General features: G+C 40.7%; 1 protein-coding gene across 3 annotated transcripts in view; it reads right to left on the bottom strand.

The window, feature by feature from the left end:
• Positions 1-26,945, bottom strand: part of NOTCH2 (notch receptor 2) — an 87,202-nt gene that overhangs the window by 38,320 nt on the left and 21,937 nt on the right. For all 3 annotated transcript variants that reach the window (XR_012624173.1, XM_074832825.1, XM_074832826.1), the window contains exons 5-10: positions 20,888-21,010; positions 5,688-5,921; positions 4,699-4,854; positions 3,416-3,604; positions 2,148-2,261; positions 885-998 (exon numbers count right to left, since the gene is read on the bottom strand). Coding sequence is in view for 2 of the 3 variants with exons in the window: in XM_074832825.1 (XP_074688926.1) it covers positions 885-998; positions 2,148-2,261; positions 3,416-3,604; positions 4,699-4,854; positions 5,688-5,921; positions 20,888-21,010 (930 nt within the window). In the remaining variant the exon portion in view is untranslated. The remainder of the gene's footprint in view (positions 1-884; positions 999-2,147; positions 2,262-3,415; positions 3,605-4,698; positions 4,855-5,687; positions 5,922-20,887; positions 21,011-26,945) is intronic.

Below are 26,945 nucleotides of genomic sequence, written 5' to 3'. Positions count from 1 at the left end.
GGAACTGCTCAGCCTCTTCCCTAATGGAAGAGCTAAAGCCAATGCATTCCACACCTGAATCAGCATCACAAGCAATGCATCAGGCACCATTCACTGAAAGCAACCAAAAGTCGTTCCTTACTGAGAATTAGAGTGTAACAGCTCTGAACTCTCTTACTTGACCAGATGTAAAAATTAAGATAAAATATATCTACATCACTCCTACAAGTCTAAAGATAAGAAAATCCCATAATTAGACCTGATGCTTCTAAATGTGTAGTTAGCCAAGCAGTAAAGGAATTCAGTGCATTCACAAAAAAACACCTCAGTTCCATCCACAGCTCTGTCAAGACTTCTGTATGATGACTGACAAATCATTTTAACTACATTCTGGCAGGCAGCTACTGTGTGGTATTTCTTCCAGTGAACACAATTTTTACTGCATTTCACTCTTTCAATTTTGCAATAAAATAGTCTGACGCAACAGAAATCAGAATACACAGTAGTACTGCTCTGTCCATCTCTTGTTCTTCAACTGTATGCTATATAATCTGACTTAGAAGAAAGAAAGGTAAGCCACAGATAAAAGGCTTCACACTGCTCTTTTCCCACTCACAGATTCCATAGTCAATACAGGAGAAGCTGTCACCTTCTGGGAAGGAAGAGATGGGGCAGAAAGAAGGAAGCCAGAACTCCCATCAGTTGTGAACTTACTGCTGTCAGAAGTGAAAGGCTTTCTGTACTTAAATACTCTTCGCTGCCACAAAGGAGTAGACAAAACTTCACAACAAACAAGCAGTTTTTCAGAGAAAGGAAGAAAGAATTCTGACACCTCTTTGACCACCCCTTTATGTATTTAGGTTACATGCGATCTCCAGTCCAGGGGCTCTGAACACAAGACTAACCTGTGGCACACTGGCACTCGTAGCCATTGGGATGGTCAATACATTTGGCTCCATTGAGACACGGCGTGCTAGAGCAGTCATCTATATCAATCTGACATACGGCACCACTGAATCCTGAAAGGCAGAAAAAAAGATGAAAATCCAGAAGTAATTTGAAGTAGTTAATCTAAACAGCTGCACTGTCGGGAATTATTTATTAACAAATCCTTAAAACCACCCAAATATAAGCTCAGTAAGTCTAAACTCAGTTGCATCATTAAGCACACACACCACACCCTGGGTGGATTGGTTCCTCATCCAAACCACCAGCCAAAACATAGTTTCTATGCTCCAGGTCAAAGGAGCCTCAGCTTAAAAACTGAGATGACCTAGTCAAACAGAAATAAAGCGGGTGGAGCACAAGTGGTGTCCACCACTGGACAGTATGCCTGCCTACAAAACTGAGAGGCCACCAATAAAAGCTATCAAGTAACCAAAGCAAGTAACTTAAAATGAAACAATAATGCGCGCTTCACTAGAGCCTTCAGACTAGAATTACTACAGCAGTGTGGAATGTGGTACAATACAGCACTGCATCTTTCAGGACACTTCTTGAAATAGTTAACGAACTATCAACAGGTTATGTCAGATGATGCAGGTCCTTAGGCACTTCAAGAAAAAATAAAAAACCCCAGGAATGTTTCTGGAGGAGTCAGAACATCATTAGTCAATAAGAAGGGATGCAGAGGAGGCTTTTGTCAAGTATATTCTGAACTCAAAACTTTTTGCAAGCCATCAGAAAAACAAATTACATTTATCCTATAACTAACATCGATCCTTCTTTTCTAAAGTGGAGTCCCAACCCACCTCCCTCCTCATGCAAGCAACAAACTATACTGATGCAAAAATGGCTTCTACCTAAAGACCTCAGAAAAAGACAAAAAGCATGCAGAGGCTCTGATTTTTAAAATGTATTTAGAATTACTCATGTATATCTCTCACTGTGATATCTACCATAAACAGAGGTCCATGCTGCCAACTACCCTTTAAGATGAGACGTCAGCCGTATGTTTCTCAACACTTACCCAGTTACAGGCACAATACTACTGCAACCAGTACATGTCTATTCTTATTTACCAAGGACTGCAACTCACTCATTCAAACAGGTGCTGCACTAAGACAACACAAACTCACAAGAAACACACCATCCACAATCTCTCACTGCTTATCTATGCAGCTCTTGGTAAGGTGAAGCAGGAAAAATTTCCAGAAATAAGTACTTACCAGGAGGACAGACACAGAGGAAGCGGTTGACTTTATCAAGACACTCTCCATTGTTCACACAGGGATTACTTAGACACTCATCAATATCTTCTTCACAGTGAACACCTTTAAAACCTGTTTAAAAAGAAAAAAGATGTGACTGAAGGCCTTAGAAAGTGCCCTTGAAAGTGTAACTGCCTCTTATACCAGTGTTGAAAGTCTAAGCCTAGTTTCATTGCAAGTTTGCAGTTTGGATAGAACCTACGAGGTAAGAATATACACCAGAGGTTAAAAAGGGATGTTGAATGTCTATTTTTCACCGTTGTTGAACAGGCTCACTTAATCAGCAGTAACAGGATAAGCTTGTGCTGAATTCACATCTTATGTTTTCTTCCACTTGAGGAGAAGGAGTTATGTTTTAACACTTTGGGAGATATCAATATATTTGGGTATGCACTAATACAAGGTAAAAGGTAAAGAAACAAACACAGCAGATAATTTTAGCTCAAGGTTTTTTAGTTAATGACAGAGTAAAAGAAAAACATTAAGAAGGGTGGAATACTTGGGACTAGAGTTCCACCTTTCAAAACAGATTAGGTATTAATAAAAACTCATTCTAGTTTTCATGGTATCAGCTGATCACCTGCAGGGGTCACAATTCTTTCATTATACTTCATAAGAAGTATGTGCAACTGGCAACTTATACCCTTTTCTTTTTTTACCACTTTCTATCAGAAAGCAAAATAGCAGACTACATAGAACACTGGGATGCTGGACACGTAAATTTTACAAGCATGATTTCAATCAAATAACTTTTTTTACAGTTATTTCCTCAGATCAATGGAAGCTTGCATCATTTGGGTTGTTTTAAGTAGAGAAAATAAACAAACACTGTTATCCAGAATCATCATATACATCTCTCGAAACACAGTCACTCTTTTAAGTTTGCACCTGCTTTGCTTTCACAAATGTAAGTTTCTGCACATGCACTTTACCAGGCACAGTAGCAAATATGTTCACACGTACTCCAGCTCAGAACCCTAACCTCCTCTGCTGATGTAGAGACTGGTTTCTTTCTTAGTCTTCTAATTGCTTTCTCCCTCCCCGACACAAATGCTAAATCCTCCCGGCTGGTGCTGCCACAGCAGGCTCTCTCTCACCGTTTCATTTAGCCTCACCCCTTTGCAATTTTGTGTTCCACCTGAGCAGAGCTGGCAACCCTCCCTGTGCTCTGCCTTCCGATTTTTTCCTTTGCTGGAAGCTCTGTCTTTGTCAGAAACTCCCCTCACCTGGCATGCAGAGGCAAGTGAATCCCCCGATTTTATCCAGGCAGGTGGCATCGTTTTGGCATGGATTTGAATGACATTCATTGATGTCCATTTCGCAGCGAGGTCCTGTGTAGCCCTTCAAACACTCACAGTGGAAAGAGCCTTCTGTGTTTACGCATTTCCCAGCATGTTCACATGGATTGCTGTTTGCTGCAAGAAAAATATATACATGTGTGTGTCAGAACCTCTCCTCAGAGCAGGAAAGCCACAGCATTCTTTATTAGTCATGGTCTTTTCCAGTGCATATTCCTTTCTGGCAAGTAATACAGGGGGAAAGACTGTTCATCCTTCTGAGGAAAGGCTACTGTGAAGAAAACATGTGGCAGTTACTTGTCTGTCAGAAGCAAAAAGGAAGATTGCCGTCATTAGTAATGGACCAAAGGAGCAACTCTGGTCCGTATTATAATGACAGTTCTTAAAAGGAGAGTATCAACTAGCAGGGATGAGAGAATTAATGCTGTTTTCAAGGCCTTAGCTCCAGATCATCTTTTACATTTACTTCACTCCCGAGGCTGACAAGATGCCGCCACAGCCACAAAACAACCAAACTAGTCCTTCATGCATTTTCAAAAAGGAATGGCACTCTTGTCCAAGGCAGACTGAGGAATGAAATTCAAAGAAGTGCTTCTTTCCGATACTTCCATGGGTGCTGGTATTACCTTCATGCATCACCCTCTAGAAGCATGAACTGGCACTCACAAAACTATAAGCAAGTCTGTGAGTCCAGCTAATCCCCAAACCAACACAACAGCACAGTATCAGAGAACTACAGCTTTGATAGTCCACGTGGTCACCAGTCTCGGAAGGCACTCAAAAGATCCAGCCATATTCTGGCTGTCAAACAGCCCTGATATGTTTGTACCAAGGCAGGAGCTGCAACAACTCTCACGAACTGTGGCACTTCCGTTGTACGCTGCAGTTCTAAGGGTCAGCTTAATTATCACATCTGTTTGCGTGCACTCTCGCATAATGCTAAAGCCCTCTTGCACAATGAGGAATGGTTAAGCATCTCGCTGCTTTTCGATTTCCACAGGCTCACAGTTCAAACATGGACAGCTATTCTGACTCAGCCCTTTGCCCCAAGTCTCACACAAGATTTAGAACTCATATAAGGACACTGAAATGGAATGGGGAGAGCAGGAAGGGAGTTGCACTTATGTTGAGAAGCTATGACAAAAGTGTGTATTCTTGCCCTTCTGATAGTTCATAAAGCAAATGACCCAACTCCCTGTTCACATACTCACCCATTGCACACTCGTCCACATCCTCAGTGCAGTCTGCTCCCTTATGGCCTTGAGGACAGGTGCAGATATAGTGTCCATTCACAGGATTGGTATCACACAGAGCACCCTTCTGACATGGATTGCTAACACATGCATCATCCAAGTGGCACAGAAGACCTAGAGAAGCAACCAAGTTTATTCAAAAAAGTGAGATACAGCACTCAGACTGTATGTTACACAACCAAATCCTCTGTCCTAACATTTCAAATAGACTCCCACAACCAGAAGCTTGAGCAGTACCTTATAGGCTTCAACCTATAGACTACCACAGGGATTTCACCACACGCTTACAAAACATTATATTTAAATATATATTCTGTGACTTTGGAGGTGTCTCCCACGCTTCTGAAGCAGAACAATGGCTTACCATTACCAAAATCTCCTTCTTGAAGAAGTTAACTAACTCTTCTCTCTAACCATGATGATATTTCTGACAGCTGAAAATACAGGTGCATGTGAAGCTCACCTTCTTAATTTAGATATGCTGATCACTTGTATTTCCAGGTAGCAGTTAGGAGACCTTCATATTTTCACCTACCCTACAACAGCCGATTTTCCTCTATACTAGCAAGGTCATCCTCACTCACACAAAAAAATCTACATTTGCCTTCTAGACTTTTAAGTACAACTATCGTAAGTGGCACAGAGTAAGCCACCCTCGTGCAGAACTTCTCAGACAAATACAGATCCTGCTAAGTGCTAGAACAAGATCTGCTTTCCTTGCAATCTAAACTGTAATAAGTTTGTCTTCCAGCCTAATACAAATACTTCTTTGTCCTGAGCTACAGAGGTTTAAAAGGTCTTTGCTCGTGGATAGTACACGTTTCCTTTTGTTCTTCCTGGTTTGGTGACAAAGTGTGTAAAATAAACACACCACTTTAAGCAAATGCATAAACTTCGGGAAGTATCTTCTATTAAGTGTCAGACCTATGCAAGTTTTCTGCCCTTACCTGCCTTTCCTTCTGGACAAATGCATGAAAAAGAAGCCACTCGATCAATGCAAGTAGATCCATTAGCACAGGAGGCAGTGAAGCAATCATCAATGTTCTTACTGCAGTCGTCCCCGCTCCAACCATTGACACAGACACAGGCATAGCCTCCATTGTGGTTGGTGCAGGTACCTCCATTCTGACAAGCGTTGGGCTGGAGCTGACATTCATCAACATCTTCAGTGCAAAACTGGCCTGATGCACAGAAAGGAACAAGTTTAATAAAAGTTCAGACACAAGAAGATTCTTACACAGATAACATAACCAAGGGAAGCGCTGTAGTCCAGCTTGATTGCCACTTATTTCTAGGATGTTGGAGCCTGAGAACTTCCAACAACACCGGCATCAAATTAGGCAGAAGACAACTAGCATCTGTACATGACCCCAGGTAGGAGCTGAACTGTAAATAACTTTGGGACGGTACAGTGTGAGAGCCAGCGGGCAGCCTGCAGTGTATGAAGATACATCTGCAGTGATGTGAGAAGCAGAAAGAATGAAGGTCTGCCTGCAGAGCAGCCAGAGGGACTAAGGGAGAAGATAGCCTCACAAGAAAATCTCGGTCAAAGCAGTGTCAACCGGCCAGCAGCAAAGTGACTCTTGTCAGTAGAGCCTATATAATTATGCATTGAGTATTACTTGATGAAGAAGAATAGAATTCTTGAGACTCTTCTACCTAAAATACTCCAGGTATTTCCACAAACAACCACAAATAGTTGGTGGTTTTTTGGTTGTTGGTTTTTTTTTAGAGGCAAAAAAATACTCTAATAAAATGCTTTAATGACTGGATATATTGAAGAGAAGAAAACAAACACACACTGTTTGAGGGAGTTTTAAGGAAAAGGACCACTAGACCACTAGGTATGAAATCAGTTTCACAGGATGCTGAATTTCAGAGTGACATCTATAGAAAGCTCTGCAATTCACATTTACTGAAGTATTTATTTATCCAAACCCGTCTTGCTTTGACAAGATCTAGAGAACCTACCACTTGCATCAGTATTTTGTTTCAACACTTACTCATCTTCCCAATGAAAGTTGAACAGTTTACTTTTAAGCTGTAATTGTTTAGCTTAAGTTTCAAGACATTCATTCTTAATTTGAGTTTCTTCAACAGATAAAACCTAATGGCTAAGCATCAGCTAATTTCTTCCCAGGCTGGCATATGGGTGCGCACGTACAACCACAGAGTACTGGTCACAGTCCACAGGCTTCTTTTTGATAAACTGTTTCTCCTCTTTCTGTTACGTTAAGAACTCTAGCACTGAAAGGTTGCTTTTTTTTAACACTTCCTTATAACTTGCTTCTACCATCCTTCCTAAAACGTTGATATAACGTACATAGCACCAAAAGACTGCCTTTTATCAGAGAATAAGATCAGATTCGTTTGATGTGACCTTTTCCCGCCCCCCTCCAGCTGACACCATCACCTCCCTCACTAGCTTGCAGCACCAATCCATTATTTGGGTCAAGACTTTTAAGTAACTGTGTTGCTACTACCAAGATCCTCTCATTTCTCATCTCCAGCTACTGTATCAGCTGCATGGTTACATTTGCCTGGAATTCCCCCTGTATTCCAAGAATAAGAAATTCAAGAGCAGGCCACATCTTCCCTGCCAATTTGCCTGGGCTCCAGTTTATTCAGGTTTGCCAATTTAAAAATACTCATTAGATGTTGCTTAACAGCCACCTTATTTATTAATGGCCCAGACATTATGATGCAAGTGCACACACACACCCTCCTCCAACAGACAGAACTGAAACATCTATTGTTGGCAGGAATTAACCATTTCCATCTACTATACTCAAATCATGATTTCTTTTCAAAGTACTAAAAAAAATCCTAGCCTTTGGTCCTGTTAGCCCTGGATTTTTTCCCTTAGTGGTAAAAAAATAAATTATTATTAAAAAAGAAGTTGCACAACTGATTTTGTTCTGTGTATGTATTCCTTTCTCCAGGAGGACTACTTCAAAATAAGGATTTTATCACTTGAAAAACCATAGTAAAATTTTAACAGTATTAATAATTACAATACAGTTTTCAGAATTAATCCTCACTTGCCAGTTTACTTCGTAAAACAGTTGGGGGGAAATCTAACACTTCATATTGTTATCTCCAAAACATAGCTCTCTACATTATGAAAAAACAAAACCATGCATTTGTCATAATAGAAGTTGTTTGTTCATTAGCTTTTGATACTGGCTTATCAGAAACCAAACTGAAAAAAGTCAGTTATCTCAGACTGGTTCCTAGCAGTCGTGCATATCTCACAACTCAACACAATTGACTTCCTTCAGAAAAAAAAATAATCAAGACGCTATTTGTTTATTATAAAACTGATTTTCCCTCTTTTATTGGAGGGGGCCCAACCCAGATCAAAGAAGGTACTCACTGACAAACACTCATCCACAGCACAATCATTTTGCAGAAGCGTTCTTGCAGCATTTACATCCTCCTTTTGACTGCAGCCAATTTAAACTCAGTATCACTAAAGCATTAGTGCTGAATTTGCCACACCACTCCATATTGTTACGTCTCTCCCAAAATCATTTCCCTTGTGATGGGCTGAAGAGCACTCCTGAAATACAACATTTTGTGGGAGTTTTTTAGTGGATGGGGGGTGGGGGAGTGTATGCATGTTTGTAGTTTGTTTTGGGTTTTGGCTTTTTTTAAAGCCAAGATGGGCAAAACTACTCCTTCATATAAACTCTCTGTGTTTGTTTTTAACTTCCCATTTCAAGTGTCACTAGTAATATCAACACTTGGGATTTAATTTGCTTTTTCCTAGCAGTTATTCTCCACTTCTAGAAAGGACAGTACCAAGTGACATCACTGATGTCCTTGCCATAACCCCAGGCTATTCCACATTTCTGTAGCCCTAATCTAAACTAAACTTTTAAAAGCTGTATTCAATGTTTCCATAAGAAAAGAAAAAAGAGTTTAAACTTCCTTTGAGCAATTCAACTGTATTTCAAGAACTTACTATGTCTGAGGTCCTTAAATTTGATCTTCACTTAGCTTCTCAGATCTCTAATGCTCCTTTTGCAGCTACCAGACCACAATCATATTTGTGCTTAATTATGAATATGAAATAAACAGAGCTCCATGTAATAGAGTTTGTTTTAAAAACAAAGGAAATTCAACTCAGTATATTGAGGGGCGTAAATGAGCAATTAACTATTGCATTTTACTATTGAGTATTTTAATGAAAAAAACTTGTTCTTTATTGAAGTTATAACTGAAATCCAGACTCAACTTCTGGGTAAAAATATACTAATCAAAAGCAACATAAGGCAAGCAGAGCCTATGAATCCAGCCACATTAATAAGTACTCAGTCTCATCACCATCAGGCAATGTAAGCATAACAGTTTTTGAAAGATTCTGGAACTATGTTTTAATATACTACAAAGCCCAGACTAAAGTCCCAGGTGCTTGTATTTCTTAACTGGAGCTGGTGAACTGGCAAGAATGCAAAGCAATTTCCAATTCATTGAAAATGCTTGAGCCCTTATTACTGACGCCAGGCTTGAATGGCTTGGAAATACATTCTGTAGCTCAAAGCCCTCAAGAGACAGAAATAAAGGTTTTTTTAGAGGGGGTGGTTAGGTGGGGTTTGGGTATTTATGGTTTGTCTTATGGTGGTTTTGAATCTTTAGGTGTTAACAACATGGGATTAATGGTCATTATTGTAATTCTTCCACACAGGTTGGTTTTTTGGTGGGTTGGTTGGCTGTTTTTTTTTGTTGCTGCTGTTTGGTTGGTTCATTGGGGGTTTTTTTCCCCAGAAACCAGCATGCATATTTGCAAATGGCTTTCAAGGCTGCCCTCCCTCAAAGCATCATCATCACTTCATTCTTAGTGGGACTGCAGGATGGCCACAACCTCTCATTCTCCCAAAAGGGCTAATTTGCCCTCAGAGATTTCAATGCCCTCTGCAAATGAGAGAAACAGATTAATATTTTGGGCAGGTGCTGCAAAGAAAAGATTTGATCCTTCTGGCATTAGCAACCTAGGTCTTCAATGTAGTGTCTGTCCTGGGAGCTTCCTGAATAACTTTTTCATGATAGAGACAGCATTCTCTTTCAGTGTCAGACATAAAACCGGATTTAATTCTAAAACATCTCAATGAATATTCTGCACAAGGTTTCTCCGGCACGTGAGTCAGGTAGATTTAAATCAAATGAGCCAAAAGATCTCTGAAACAGTTTACTTTAAGGATGCTTCTTTGACTTAATTGTAACTGAACCAAGTATCTTTATTTGTAGCCATGTACTTGGTAAGCTTGTTTTCTGCTGGTTAACAGTTTTAGGAAGAACCAAGTCTTTCATTCTCAGAACTGAAATTCAACTTCCAAGTACAAACACCATTATGAATTGCATAGTACTACACATCTTCATACCCTAGTGCTTCTGAATGCCGGAACAACTTCAGCTAAGTCCTAATTCATTTAGCTGTAAGTTTCTGTAGGTATTTATTTTCTTGTGCTCTTTCTAGTTTCAATTACATTTCTAAAAAACATAGTAAATATAGGGTAAATTAGTGAAGGCAAACACACATACACTGTGTAACAATATTTTAATAGAAACGTAGAAGCGTACATATAAGAGACAACAAGAAAGGAAACACAAATTACTCCAAGCAGCTAATAAAAGCCTAACCTGACCTTGATATTTGCAGAGCCTGGGAAATCAGCAAAATGCCGACTCAGGTTCTAAGTGACCTTGTACAAAGTAAACAGTTAGTCCATGTGGTATTTCAAAATTGAAAACTAGAAGTAGAAAAAGGGAACAGACTTCAACTCTTAGCACTTTTTGCCCACTATGAAACTAAGTTACTTCCTGCATATTTCCCCTCAGAAAAGTCATATGGAGTAAGACAGACATGTTTGCTGCTTTGATTGCTCCCATTTTCAGACCAGCAGGAACTGGACAGGAACTCTAGGAGCTTCTCTTTAGGCAGACACAGGATGCAGTGGTTCAAGGCCCCTCAAGTAGTTGTACCAGATTTTATTGATGAGAAACATCCAGTCCCTTCTCCTAGAGGTCTTTATGTTAAAAAGAAAATAAAGCCTCGTTTATGAAGGTAAAGCAGATAGCACATAAAATGACTACAATCCTACACTGAAAAAGTAGAGCATTAGCTTGAGCAAATAAGAAACCAAAACAGTCACCCTGTGAAGCAGCAGCAGGCACCTTCAAAAGCTGATCCTACTGAACCATACAGGCTTTGTATAAACCCCAGTTCCAACTGCACTTTTCCTGCAGCTGAATGCAGGGCCTTCAGTCAGTTCAACCAGAGGTCCTCATCTTTGGCAGAGCAGACTTTCCATAAAGGAGAAAGTTTTCTTGGCCTCTTACAACTCTCCAGCAGGAAAGACTGCTGATGCACAGCTGGAGTACCAGAGGCTAAAGCTCCTGAGAGAAGATTTCACATGCAGTTTAAGCACTAAAAACACTTGGTAGGACAAAGGATGCAAATACCTTCCCGTGTCTTGAAATAAAATCAGTTTCTTGAAAACTGAGCTGGGAGGACACAGCAATGTTCATTTCTCTCAAAATCACAACAGCACTGGACTCAGACCAAACTGCAAGTCAGAACATCTTAAAAGTGTAATGATACTGGAAGGGAAAGATAATCCAGCGAGAATCACAAACTGGTCCTCAAGGTCCTAAGAGACTCACTGGAAGAGGAGCATCAGGTTTCAAGCAGCTCTTATGCCTCCATCCTCTCAGTACCTCACCAGAAGTTTGTCACTTGTCTCAGACTAGTGCTCCAGTATGCAGGGAATAGCTCACTAGCTCTCTTGCAAGGGCTATCTGGGAAGCTATAGACCAGATCTACACAGAAACTCTCAGAAAGAGTAATTTAATTCACAAAGTATTTCGAAGATTCCTGTATAGCTGTTAAACACCATCAGTGTAGCTAAGGAAAGTGTGGCTCATTAGAACTGTTTACATTTTTTTCTCCAAGTTTCAAAGGACTCTAAGTAAGAAGGTGAACAGCACCTTATCAAGACTCAAGAACCAGCTAAGAGATAAGAGACAGTATTTGTATAAATGACCAAATCTAACTGTGGCAGAAGGTTAGCAGTACCACACTGCAAGGGACCATGCAGTTTCTTCTCCTCTCTAAGCACCTGTGTATATATTCAGGATGCCGGCTGGCAGACACCAGCTGGCTGGGCAAGGACATTTCTCTGTCCAGTTCTGTCTTGTAACACAAGGAAAATGTCTGCATTGACCATATAACCTGAAGCATGTTGTTCAGTCAGGTCAAAGCTCAGTTTCCTCAACTTGTTATGTGAGTCTCCTCAGCAAATGGAAAAGGAAAAGTTGCATGGAACCATTGGGCCTTCTAGTAAAATGGTGTTTATGAAAAATACTTTAACTCCCATATTTCTGAATTGCATATTTGTAAAAACATTCAATTAATCTTTAACTCACAGAATGATCCATACTCCTTCAAAAAACTAAGTTACAATTAATGAATATATACAGACACTGGAGCATTTAACTAATGTCCTGGAAGGAGACAAACAGTAGGCAGTGATATCTTTAACAAAATAACATTTATATTATCCAAGAGAAAGTCAGAGAATTTCAGACAGATTCAACCAAGCGAGGTTTTTGGGCAGTGCAACAGCAGACAAGGCTTGATGCACAAATGCCAAGCAAAATACAAAGGCAAACAGACTTGTTGCTGCAGAAGGTTTAGGTTAGGCACTCCTTGAGGAAACTCTTCAGCTTCCCTGGAAGAGTTCAGTGGGGACCTCTGCTCAATCACATTTTTAATCAACAAAATAAACATCACTGACAAGACATTTGACTACAAGGAAGAATAACTCATGCAAACAGTTGTTCTTGTGTAATAGCAATGACATAGCCTCAGTCTGGAATATGTTTTACAGTACTGAAGCCACCACCTCTGAATAAAGACACTGAAAAGGGGTGGAGTTCAGAGTCCGACTGACCAATGGAGAGAAGAATTTCGTAAGAGACTTACAAAGCTATTGTTACCCACAAAGGCAGAAAGATAATAAAAAGTATAATACAACATTATTGCAGGGAACATACAGCACGTGGCAAAGTATACTAAAGAAAATATTTGATCATTTATATAATTTGCTTTATTGACACAACGTATCTCAAAGCAAAGAACTTCAAACTTCTCTGAAAGAGGCACCACTTTTATACAGACAAGAACATCCAGAGCATAAACAGGTAATACTGAGAGAAAGGTATCTCAAGTGTGATGTCCAGATCACATGCAAGTTCCAGACCCTCCAACAAAGCCACCTCCACAGCTCCCTGCAGACAACCCGATGAATGCAACTGCTGTTTTCAGCTCCAAGGATGGCTTCAGCCACACATACAGTTCAATGGACTGCGCTGTTTACATCTGCAAGAAGTGCCCCCAGTTGCATGTGTGTTTAGTAATGGTCTTCCCCACTTAAGTATTACAGTAGTTTCCCCCCCCCCAAAAAAGGACTGAAGCCAAATATTTTTTCCCCTTGTAGGAGTTTTCTAAAGAAGTGAGAGGTAGCACATCTCTCAAAAAAGTGTTCCTTCCCCAGGATCTCACAGCACCTTTCTCCCATTTGAAATATAGGACTACAGAGCAGCAAAGAAGCAGCAGCCATTCCCAGACTTCAGGTATTGGGTTTTTGGTTTTGTCTTTAATAGATCTACTGTATCTTGGGCAATGTCAAATGCCATCCAAGATATGATAAAATTTAAGAGCTTAATACAGAATTTGAACAATTGAAGATGTAGCGAGCAGAGTAAACATCTGTGTTTATTTTAGGCTAATATGGTGGAGAAAAGAGTTTAATTTCATAACCACACTGGGAAGCATGTAGTGGAACTAATGGGCTTTTACAAGGGATTTTACAACCCCCAAAATACAAAACTCAGGGCTTTAAGAGACTTACGCACGCCCTGATCCATTAAATACTGCCCTAAATCACTCCCCACAGACTACTGGGTAGAGAGGGCAGTCCTGACAGAGCTCTTCAGAGGCAGTAATACAAATGAACAGAACCAAATTAATTAAAAATTATTAGTGATGCGCTAACAACAGACTGGTTTAATATGGCAGTGGTAGGTGAAATGGCTGTGGAGAGCAGCAAGATAGAGAAGTAACCAAAAGGAAATACACATCACCAAGCTACTCTCCATCTTGCCCTTCTCTACCTCCTCTGGAAAATCCAGTGAATCAGGGAATACCTAACAAGTGAAAAGATCTGCAAGGCAAAAATGTAACAGTTGGAGCCAAAACTTACAATAAAAGCTTCATATTCTCAAGCTATCTCGGCAACGCATCTTTAGTAATTATCCAAAGACAAATCACCTCATTCTAAGTACAAGGGAAGGGACAGAAACTGCCAGAAACAAGTCAGCTGCAGATAGAACAACTGTTACTTATTAGCCTGGTTTCACAGCACACATCCACTAACCCAGCCTCACCAGAGTGGTCTAGCCTATTTTGTTTTAGTGCCAAACACACGCAAGATGTACTGAAAACTTAAAGACAGCTCCACAAGAGATTATTTGGCACATCTGATCACAAAGAGTATTTCCCGGCCTGGAAATTCACCAAAGGCACAAGGGAAGAGGCAGCAGCATGGTCTAAATTGGATGCTGTCTTCCTGTCATCGGATCAGTTGAGCTGTAAACACTTCAGGTGTTTTATTACAGCTACCTCCTAACCAAGGTCTGCTGTTGGGAAATGGAAAGCAGCACAAAACAAATGGCAGGTTGTGGTAGGGGTTCCAGAACCCATACTGGATAAGGTACTGACTAATTGTGTATCTTTTAGTGCCTCCCAAATCAATCTGCTCTGCACAACACTGGGATCAAGTATCACAAGAGAAACAAACAACATCTAGGATAAAGTTTGTTTATGTCCAATACTTCAAATCATTTGTACATTCAAACTTAGAGCTGCCAGCTCCAGAGGCTGCCACGTGCTCCCTGCTCCCTTTGTATGTGCCAGTTCAAACATGAAGGAAGAAAAAGAATCATAATCCCTCTTGGCCTCTTTCAGAGAGCTGTCTCTTGGAGATACTACTGTAGTGACAGCAAATCACCAGCCAAATTGCCAAGTTTGGAACAGACGGATCTCAGCCAGTACCAAAGAGGCTACTATGCTTTTTAATAAAAGTCTGGAAAGGCACCAGAAAGTCTACCATTGCTACACCACTAGGAAAGATGACTGCACTTCTTGCAGGAGTCTGACCCAGCCTCCCTGTGCTAATACAAAGGTGAAGACTGCTCTTTGCACGTTATGTATGCCCATGCCAACCAGAATCAGAAAAGAGTACAACCCTGACAGCACGCTCTGGCAGGTAATAATCAATGCTCTATAGAAAATAGCAAATATTCCATCATTTAGGAGACTAGCGTGTTCAACATTTACGAGCCACATCAGAGATAGTTCCTCTACATTTCAAGCCTCTAAGTATTCCAAGCAAGGCAGTATTTTTTCTGAACACTAAGTTAATGTGACTTGTTACTATATACTTTGTGATACAGAAGCTGAAGAAAGTGGTATTTGGCAAAGAAAGTTTTAAAAAACAAAATACCAGAGCATAAAATCTTACATAAAAATGTTAAACATTAGCCTTTTGATGTTTATCCTCCCTTCTTAGCAAAGAAAAGTCCTGTCTGCCCAGAGTTTAAGGCTGGGATTTTCAAAGAAAACCAAGGTAGGGAGCAAATATTACTCTAATTAAATAGGAATCGAACCCTTAACTCCCCTCTTTGAAAATTCCTGCCTAAAGCTCTGCAGAAAAAGTAACCCCTGTGCTAGTGTTTAAGAGCATATGACCAGGCTAACGGCTATTTTAATTAAAAAGCACAGCCCTGCTGCCTGAAGAGCTTTTCTACTCAAGACAAACATTTGCTTCTTAAGCTAGCTCCCAATGCTGGAGTTATTTGGTGGAGTCAGCTGTTAGCACACTGTGCTTCCCTTGAGACAAAAGGTCGCCTAGATTTTAAAATATACAGTTCAGTGGAGCCCCCTTTTCAGGGGAAAACAAAGCCTAAATAAATACAACTGCCATGGGAGTCTCGCCTTCCCAGCCACAGGGGTAGAAATAATGAAAGGAAGCAAGCAGGCCAAGCCTGCAACTGAAGACTATAATGTAGGTCTTCTAAAACCCACTTGAGCGTGGACATAGTGTGTCCCCGAAACCCAGAGACTCATCCCACAACTCCTGATGCAGCACTTCAGGAGCAAACTGTGCAAAGGACTTCAGTCAATGGAGGATACAAATCTCAGTCTCTGCTGTGCACCATTCCTGGAGGCGACTTGGGCCAAACACATATTCATGATGATCCTCTGAAGCACTGCAAACTTTCCACAGTGAAGCAGGAGTTCTTCTCAGACAAGAAAAACAAAATCATTTACAGCATTTTATATTGTTAATCACTTAAGTACCCAAATTCTCAAGTCATCTTTCTTGACACAAAGCTGCATAGATTAGATCAACAAAGTAAACAGGTGCACTTTAAACAAAGCCCTGTTTCTTTATATAAAATTGTAGTCTGGAACGACTGAGCAGTCTAAGTTCTCAGATAGTTTCACTGTGTCCTGTGGAAGGACCCCCTAACCTTCCACATGACTTTATAGCCCCAGACTCCCATCACTTCCTCGGCATCCACTCACTCATGAGACCACTCTGTGAATTTTAATTCCTGATCCCAGACCAAAAAAAAAAAAAAAAAAAAAAAGGCAGCTGGACAGGATTTTTTTTACTAGATTAGTGAGTTAAAGTGGCACACTCCAACAAATACCAGAGCCAGCTCAGGGGAAGGGGAAAAGTAGCTGGGAGCAGGGAGAGAACGCAAAGACACCTTCTTCCTCAGACTGCAGTGAGGTTTAAGTGCTCAGACTGCATCAGTCTGGTGTAACTGCTGCAGAAGAGCACCATAAAGGAGAGTCTTCACATAGCACAGACGTTAGTCAGGATTTCTGGCTAATTTTGACTCAAATAACACTTAAAACACACCAAATTCTCTGGCCTGCCATGCACAGAGGAAGAGACTTCAATCTTTCACAAAAGCACCCTGATCCATTTCGAAGAAAAGGTGAGCTTCACTACACATCTGCAACATAGTGCCTTGAAAGGAAACACTTGAAACACACACAGGTTCTGATAACAGATTTAGCCTGGGACAAGATAAAGTCATCTTCAAACAAAAAAAGCAGTTGACTTTCAGCAACAGGAAAGATCTGGGGCAGTTTCACCAAAATGCATCCAAGATTGTCTTGCCAGTTAGAAGTTTGAGGTTGACAATTACTATAACCATATGAAATAAGAGAACTTTGAAGGTGAGAAAAACATCAGTGACAGCAGGAATTTCTTGTCATTGTTTCTGAAAGGCAAGGCTTTATCTTTCCCGCAAAAGCAGCAAAATGAGAAAGAGAAGGCACACACTTCAAGAAAAAAGGAGCAGTGAGCTCTATTTGAGGAGTAGGAAATTAGACTGAAAGTAAACAGTGTCTCAAAAGCTGGATTCTAGTAGCAAGCAGAAAAAAATATTTTTTAAAAAATGTGTAGTTATGCAGTCCAGCCTACCACCTGTCAGGAAATTACAAGAGGCAGATGGTTACCAAAAGGAATTGGGACAGATTCTGTTTCAGTAAAGGATGCTTCAATATTACTTTACACAAAACTATTCTTTGTCAGATGCAGTACAGCCTCTTGATTTTCTAGCAAGGAATGCGACTGGTTTCTCTACACCAAGAAGCACAAACTATATTAACAAACATGTTAGATCATCATCCACAGCACAAAGATTAAATAAAGACTAAAACTGCAAACAGACCAATTTAAACTTCTCAAAGATTACTTGACAGCTAAGTATTTGAAAGAAGAGACTGCAGAACTGTTATGAAGACAGTATATCTACACAGTTAAGTATTTTTAGAAAATTTAACATCCTTTCATTTTTGGCTGATGTTTACTTAAAAACATGCGTATTTGGGCTTGCCTTTTTTTTTTTTTTAAGCAGCACATAATGTCCTCTAACCTCAAGGTCTCATTGGAAGCTTTTGACTTCCTGAAGCGTTCACTCCCACAGTTCGACACTGTTGGGCTATAAGCATTTATCAGAACAGACTCTGAAAGAGTTGTTTGCTCAGCTCTCCTTTCTTCACTTACCTTAGAGATGATTTACAATGTTATAAACCACGTTTGTGCAAAGGATAGACCTGCACTTATACAATATTTCCTTATTGCTGAGTAACTCCTCTTTTTTTTATTGTAGTTTACTCCTGTCAGCATCAGCTGCAGTTTCATCTTGAAAAAAAGTTCTCTCTCCAAACTATTCTAGCAGTCCTCCATCTACCTTCCCTATTTTGTGCTCTGCCTCAGTGTCACCCCTCATGTCTCCAAGCTGGACATGTACTGTTATCTTGCACCTTCTTGGTCTCTAATTGAAGATGCAGGAAAGGGATTGAAGTCCATTCAGACAAACAAGCTTCTTTTAAGAAAACGCTACTGAGATGACAGAGCAGAGTCACTGCTGGGATGACCTGCAGGACCACGTTAGAACAAGAGGCAAGACGTTTGTCCACTCGTACCACAGGGCTGCATTCACTGTGGAGCTGGACAGGGCTTTGGGGTGTCATGGGACATCATTTGCATGCACATTTATTGAGCAAAAGGAGTATTACAGATATAACAAATGAGTTGTTAAAGGCCAGCTGGCCAAGCATGTTGCACTGTAGAGGCTTTCAAGCAAAGCAACATAGAGAAGGCCCCAAACACAGTCCTCCATTGCCATCGTGAGCCTTCGGCCTGCAGAGCCACTCAGATCAGCAGTTACACTGCAGCAGAATGGCTATCGCCAAGGCATCCTGTGCGTGCACAGAGCTACTGCCCTACATGTGTCAAACATATGCCAATATGAACATGCATACCTCCTTCTGAAGTTACTCATGTTTTAATTTGAATGCCGAAACTGGTACTGTTCATCTCAGACAAGAGAGTTCAGTTCCCCAGAGGCTCTAACATTCATTGTTCAAACAGCCAAGCTGCTATTTCCTAGACGGTGAGACCAGTTTTAGTTGTAAACTGACCTGATTCTTGAAGTCCAGAAAGTCAATGGCCTTGAGAAGCCATCATCTAAAATCACTGCTGCACTGATAACCTTAACTTCACCATAAACAAAGGAAATTCTCAGAAAGCCCATTCCATTAAATTGTTTTAGAAAGCCATGGGAACATAAGGTTTGGGGAGTTCTCTCTTTCCAGGATTTCACCGAAACGAAGCATCCTTCACGAACACAAGGTTTTCTGGAGAGACTGATCACACTGAAGAAAGATGGCACAAGACTAGGCTACAACACAGGTCTAACCATTTTTCCCCAATGCTAGTTAGTCAGAGACCATACAAGATTCAGAACCACCACAACTGCATTGCAAAGAATTTCAGTGGTTAATCATAGAGACAATCTACCACAAAACCAAACCGAATCACAGCCTATTACCACCAAGGTCTCTTCCACGTCAGTTGCAGAAGTCATCCCTAGTTGACAGCAGCTATCCACCCAAATCCTGTAAACCAAGCTAAATTTACAATGCCTCTGCAAAGCAAAATAACCCCTTGTAGATCATATACTCACACTGTATGCACTCCTGATCCATCATATCCTCTATGCTTCAAGAATAAGCCTGAGATTAATTTACTACTGACAGACACTAGAAGTCATAACAAGGTTTATAACTTCTGTGGCATGGACCAAGATTTTAAGGATCACTGAAGGGTTGCTGGCTCCACACCCAAGCTCTCTTCATGTTTTCCTTTGCAGGTTTCACTTTCTGCAGTCTTTAAGGACACACAGACAGAGAAGCAGTATAGAAGCAAGGGTACTTGCTCATTGAGGAAAGGTCTCATTCTCCTATTTACACCTAGTTTCAAAGATCTATGCAAGCAGTGGTGCATTTCACTCTTTTATGTGGTTTCAACTTCATTTAAGAATATATAATTTTAAATTTGTGAGCGTTCTTAACTGGCAGCCTCCTTTGCAGCTAATGACAACTAGTTTATAATGAGAATGATGCTCTCTGAGGAAAAAAGCTAGAACAACATGAAACCTCTGGTCTCTAGTAGCTCTAGCTCATTTGTCTGAGCTACCAATCACTACAGATCTTCTGGTTTCTAACATAGTATTTTCTCGATACAGAGAAAAATGTGCCAAAGGTTCTTCAGAACCTGAGGAGCTAGTTCAAGCTCAGTTCCAAAACAAGTATCCCAATTTACTTTATGAAAGGAAAAATGCAAATTGGGTATATACCTCAGTTTTCCAGTTTTAGGGCTTTTTTCTACCTATGATTTTGAAAGAAGGGCAAAATTATACTCAACTGAAAAAGTGTGCCAGCTAAGAATGACTGGTATGACTCAAAAAAACCCAAGCCAAAACCGGAGGTATTTGTTTATTTTTGAGGTTTGGAGACATTTTGTGACAAAAGATGACACTGAATTTCCTGTAATCTGCTTCCTTACATCACTCATAACACTTTCTTGAAATTCACACTTTTTCCCCCTACAGACTCAGAGTAAAGTAGACTCATTTCCGAAGCAAAAGTAGCTTTGCTAGTCAGAGAACTCCAGATAAAAATCAGTCACAGCAGGAAAATAATATTAGCAAAAACATAGGCTTCCCATACATAGACTTCTCTTTCCACCCTTTCTCCCACCTATGCCTCCTTTCAGATTTGCCTGGTTCCTCAGCAGCATTACTATTATCTACATGAGGATCATTATCCCAGGTTAAAAATACTCCCAAATGTATCAGCAAAGCACCACTATATGCACACACCTGTAATAACAAAGCCATGTTTTGTACTTTTGGAAAACACATATCCTCTTACAAAGTAATCCAGACAAGCAGAAGTGCAGCTCTGATAGTTGCACTGCATTGTGGCTCAAGAATCACAGATGCGCATATAAACCTGTAATACTGCCTGGTGCAACAGGAAATCACCCCCCATTGCAGTGGCTTTGATGCAAAGAATTTTCTTTTAAGGGTTCCACTGACGTCTGCCCCCGAGACTGCAGAACAAGGCACACATGAGCTGCATTCAGCCATATGCAACTCCAATTGTACACCGAGCGAAGGCCAGAAGTCCTGCATTTGTTTTCACAGTACATACCTGTCCATTGCGGTGGGCAGCGGCAGTTGTACGTGTTCACGCCGTCCACACATATACCCCCATTTTGGCAGTTGTGATTTGGGCAGTCGTCAACGTTGTGTCCACAGACGGTTCCCTCGAAACCTGGACAAAGCAGAAATGCAGTAGACTGAAACGGGTTTCCAGACTCTTTTGAAGAGAATTCACCCTTCATGCAGCTTCCCCCCTTCTTTTTTTCTTAAACACTTGCCCTGTTAACCTAATCCTGATGAACTTCAGTGCAGCACACTGACCAGAGACTTTGTTGAATGCCTTTGCTGATAGCATGCAGGTCAGATTACACAGTTAAAACACTACTAGGTGGGTAGATGGCCCAGTATGTTTTCACAACCAAAAAGACAAGGGTATTCTTTTCTTTAAGTGACTAATGAGCACTGTCTTTCAATGCAAACAAAGTGAAGACCAAGACATTTAGTTTACTATGAGGTAAGCTCACCACTGTCCACCAAGCAGCAGTTAGAGCATCAGCCAGGACGAGTTCTTCCCATGGCAAAAAAGTGCCCAGCATTCACTTCAATACCTCAACATAGTTCATATGCCTTGGCTATGTCAAAGAAAGATCTTCTGTGCTTTGAAAATGAGCTTCCAAATTTCTGATCTGGCCCTTTTCAGTGTTAGACAAACCAATCAACAAATCAGCCACCACCCAAGCAATACTTACACACTAAGCCCTGACTGAAAAGCAGAAGAAACCAGACACCCTTCCCCAATGAAAAAATATCAAGGCTCCTAATGAACACAGCCACACTGGCAAAATATCCTTGCTAGATCTCCTTCTCCTTTAAAATAAGGAGTGGAGACATTAGGGAAGGGAGTCATCGATAATCCATCTTCCCCTCGATTACCCCTGCTAATTTACTTCATGCTTCATTAAATAAACCTGCCATTTCTGCTGGATGAGAGCGCTATTTATCAAAGCACAAGTGGATGCATGCTAATGTAGATGAAGTAAATGATTCCAGAACACACACGTTAATTTAAAACATCAGCTCTGCCTCTTCCACTGCTTTGGAATGTAATATTAACATGACACAGTCCTCTCATCCAAAATTATGCTTTAACCCCTCTACTTTTGATGCCCTGTTCCAGACACTTCCATAACGTCTGTGTCAAGTCACATAGACCCTCCAAGCAACATCTGGTCCAACAGAAATCGTGCTGTGTGGCAGATGAGACTGATCCTGTAAAGCTCTGATGCAGCTTCTCCAGACTACTGCTACTTTCAAGAGACTTGAGATACATTGAGATGCGTTTCCACCTCTTGAACTTCTCCAATACTACAGGTAAGAGTCAGAAGCGGAGTGCTGTTGCCACGCCGTATCAAGTGTATTAGCATCCATCAGGAAGGAGGAACAGACTCAACATCAAAAAAAAAAAACAACCAAAACAAAACAAAAAAGATGACCTGCAATATTACTCTCTCCCCTCAAAACCCTTCCCACCTTCACTCAAAGACCCTACAAATTTCATGGCAGTAGGGAAGGTTAAAATGAAGAGGAAATAGAACATGGTTAGTCTGAATCCTAATCATCACAGCAGTGCCTTCCTGGCAAAAGCTGCTGAGGAACAACTACCAAGGAATACAATTCCTATCAGATCACTCTGTTTGAAACTGTATAAAGCTACCATGTATGACCAAAGGCTATAAAACACAGGGGTGTCCTATCAGCTTGCTTTCCAGCTTGAGGAGAGAATCATCCCACTGACCACAGAGTGTACTCATGCCAATGTGATCAGCATGGAAATACACCCAGAACCACAAATGCGAAAGGTTTAAGTTCTTATCCTTTCAGCTCGGACAATATGAAGACCTACCCTACTTTCTAGTAAACAAATTCCTGACAGTGGGCATTTATTTAAATGTACTGCACACAAATTTAAAGCAGCCAAATGATTTTGAGTAATAATAAAGCACGGAAGTCATGCCAATACTAAAACCTCCCCAAGCCATTGTACATTTTCACATTTTAAACAGCTATACCACCACCGAAAAGTTAGTCCTCAAGCATCTCATGCAAATGTAGAAAACCATTAATCCCACACTAAAAGCTGGAGGATACCACTAGTGACAGGAGCATAGAAACAAAAAAGAGCTTACAAAAAAAAAAAAGGCAATGTCGTAAAAGGTTCGAGAGAAATGACACACAGCCAAGTGTGCTCTGTCAAAAGACATCTCTAAGGGAAAGGGAATCAAGAAGGGTTGAAATGATGAAGATGACACTATTTTGAGTGCACAGCTGAAGAACACACAAGTTTCCTTTTTAGTAACTTCCCAACTCCCAAATTCCCTTTAAATTTGTCCTACTCTGAAGAACAACTTTGGCTTAGTTTCAGAACATCTAAGAGCTGTAAAGGCATGGGTTTTGCATCCTCTTCAAGTCCAGCTTACACTGCAATATTACAGTCTGCTTAATTTGTAAATAAAACCGTCTTAGTGAAGTTCAGCTTTCATTCCTAATATCAGCCCTTGAGAGTCATGGTCATTTGTGCCAACGCACCTACATTTGAGCACCACAAGCATCAAGTTGCTTGAGACACGTGAGCTTTTCTTAAGCTGGGTCCCAGTATCCGATTTTGCACTTACATAACCTGACTCTTTTCCAGAAAGCCCGAGAGTTCATTGTTTTGATGTATCTGGACACCTGACACTGTTTCCTGTTCCCCCCTGTGCTGGGACTCATATGTTGTTCTTTGCTTTCTCCGTCCAAGAGAACAGTTTGCAATACATATCCTGACTTTTGCTCTGTATCTCCAAGCACATCAAACTAAGGAACGAGAACCTCAAGGGGAAAAGTGTTCCCACTGCTAACAGCGTGTTGCTCCTCCTCTAGTACACAGACAGATACAAGCAGATTAACTTTACTCCCATGTGATCTGAAATCTCCACCCCATTCCAGAGCACCATATCCAATTCCATCCAAATCTTAATCCTTAGCCTTATTTTAACCTATAAACTACACCTCAGACTTTCTGCAGGACCAATTAGTTATGGGGACAGGAAATTACACCTGAACAAAAACATCAAGTTATTGCCAGATTTAGGGACTGCTGACAAAAAAAGTTAGGGATCTCAACACAGAGTGCTAAAACTGATCTGCATTATTTTAACACAGAAGGTTCTGGATACCAGGTGCCCAACAGCAGCTGCCTGCATACAACTCCTAACAGTTCAGCTTCTTGAAATCAATGTGAGCTGGGCTACTCCACCTAAGAGAGCCAGCTCACCCGAAGCAGAGGCACACACACCATCTGGTACCCCAAGACTGCCACCATGCAGAACCTCACACCCCACAGCAAGCAGCTCATCTCTAAATCCCAGCAAGCAGGGTTTTCCCCACCACGGGAAATTCAGTATGTCCGTTAGACCCCATTCATGATGCTCACCACGCGACACTGACGTTCCGCTAGGAACCGGTGTGAGGCTACTTCCTCTTCCCAGGAAGTGTTCCAGCTCTCATAAACAGCCTGCTCCAGCCTGACGGATCGTTTCCTGAACAAGCCCTTGGAATTCCCTAGGGTCCTTATCTTAGTTAATGGGTAATTATTTTGATGGATAACAATGAATAATCACTTTCCCAGCTAAGAACTTCCTCTATTGACTTGTTTAACATTCCATTAAAGGTTAGTTGCCAAATGAACTCCTTTTTTGTCAAATATTTATAACTACGAGCTCATTCTTATATTTAAAGGAGTTGCTAATGCTTCAGGTTAAGTGAACTTTCACAGAAGTTTGGGGTTTTTTACTACAACTATCTGTTATGATTGACCTAACATACTCACTTGTCTAAAGTCTTTTTACCTAAATCAAAGCCCAGAAGAAATATGATTATGCTAGGTTGATAGAAAATAAGTTACCTTTCATACAGATGTAATACTGACAGTATATATAACTCTTCACTTACACTTGCCACCAAACACTGACCTCTAACACATGACTTCATGAATTACCTAATGCAAGATTTGTTTGTGTAAACCCACAAACGGAACCTGAGAACTTAAAATAGCAGCTTGACTACACTGTGAGTAAACAGTACTTGTACTACTGTAGAAAAAGCTGCTGTGATGTGTAACTTCAAGTTGCAGGCTTTTTCCATATTTTCAAGCTCTCATTTTCATGTATCTGTATTTGCAAAAAATTAAATTCACTCAAAAGCAAAGATGAAAATATCTACAGGAAACAAGAACTTATTTTGGGGCTAGTCCAGGAACAACCCAATTATGCTTAAATTGCTGCTTGGGCACAACCAGTTTCTTCAAAGCAGTTTCACAGGTCACAAGATGCAAAATCATATCAAAAACCATTCCAGCAGTACAAGATGTAACTACCTCCTGCCTCTACGGCCATAATGCTGAGCTATGGTAACATCTTAAGGCAGTCCAGAAGGAAGGGCTAGAGCAATTCCATTTATAGTCACAGTATCATCGGCACTGCTCCAATTCAGAGAGAAGGAGTCTAAAGAGGAATTTCTAGTTCATGCTCTTGGCACTTTCTTCCAGATGAGCAGGCCCTGTTCACATCTTGCCTGGGTGTGACAGACCACCATTTCTCTTCTCTCTCTGTTGACCTTTCCTTCCCAGACAGAACCTTATCCAACATTTCAGAAATTTCATGCTGCATGCTTGACTGTAAGGGGGAAAGAAATGGCTGGGTGCCTTGCCTTTATCGGAGTTTAATGTAAGCATTTTGGCCTCTCCAACCTCTCTTTCTTTGCTGTTTTTCAAATGACTAGTTTTAAAAATCAAGCTAGCAAAACAACATGGCCAACTTAAACAAATACAGGAAATACAGAAGTGAAGGCTCTCAAAGCCGCATTAACTCACCCCCTCTATACCCGTTGTATAACAAGTCCAAAAAAGCAGCTAATAATCCAAAACGTGTGTGAGCAGTGTGGGTGTGTAACTGTTACTATAGTAATCTCATTTTCATTTCCTGACCATCACTTAGCCAGCCCACATGCTTGTCTAAGGGAAAATGTGCTCCTACCCAGTCTGGTGCCCCTGCAACAGTCACGAAATCAAACTGTCTTATCAGCTTCACAGGATCAATTCCTTCAAACTTCATCTTCCTCTTCTCTTTCTCTCCACCACACTGCTTCTGCATGAGATCTTAAACTCCTTAAACCGGCTAAACAGATCTAAGAAAATTCTGAATTTCTGATCAAGCCTGTTAATCCAGAGATACTCAGTTTACACTTTCTTTTTAAAAATATGTAAAGCAGAAGAGCAATAAATTCCCTGAGAGCAACTGTTAGTTAAGATATAGCATTTTCAAAGAGCACTGTTTCTTCAAGCATAGTTAGAAATGGTCACTTACACAAAAATAAAGATGATACACCCTTCTATTTTAAGATTGACTTTTCTAGATTCTTCAAAGTCACATGCTTGCTCAGACAACCCAGAAAGTTGTTGTGCAGGCACTACCTAAGGTTGGTAATGTATATTTAAGGTCATTTGAGCCAACGCTTCAAGATAAAGGTCTCCAAAAATAAAGTATTTTTCACAAGTTCTAAATGCTCTTTCCACACATACCTATGACTCCAGGTGATCCTCATGAGAATGAGGATCGCTCTACATCCATCCTAAACAGTATATGGCAGCTACAACTTTCACATAAATAACAGAGAAATGCTTAAGTGAAGAGAGTTTACTTTTCTAGATTACCACACAGCAAGTGTTCCCCTGCCAAACTGCAATACACTTAAGTAGGAAGTCTAGTCAAAAGCATTTCCAAACAATCAGTTTCCCATGGAGTTGAATTACTCAGTAAAAAAAATACCAACCTAAAAAACCCTCATATATGAAGACAACTAGTACTGCCCTGTGGTCAGTACGACAAGTGGATGGGGAGGAGCAGGACAGGATGAGACTACCAGGGTCCCAACCAGGTGACATGGTCACTTGTAGAGATGGGCACTTTGGTGATTTGGGGCCCAGCTTGACACACAAAACCAATACAGCCCATGGTCTTGAGTAAGCACATCACCCCTGCTGTGGATGAACTTGGGGCAGCTAACAGCAT

Source organism: Strix aluco, chromosome 8 (genome assembly GCF_031877795.1).
Source record: "Strix aluco isolate bStrAlu1 chromosome 8, bStrAlu1.hap1, whole genome shotgun sequence".
In the NCBI taxonomy this organism is placed as follows: domain Eukaryota; kingdom Metazoa; phylum Chordata; class Aves; order Strigiformes; family Strigidae; genus Strix; species Strix aluco.
This window is presented reverse-complemented; position numbering and strand designations above follow the sequence as displayed.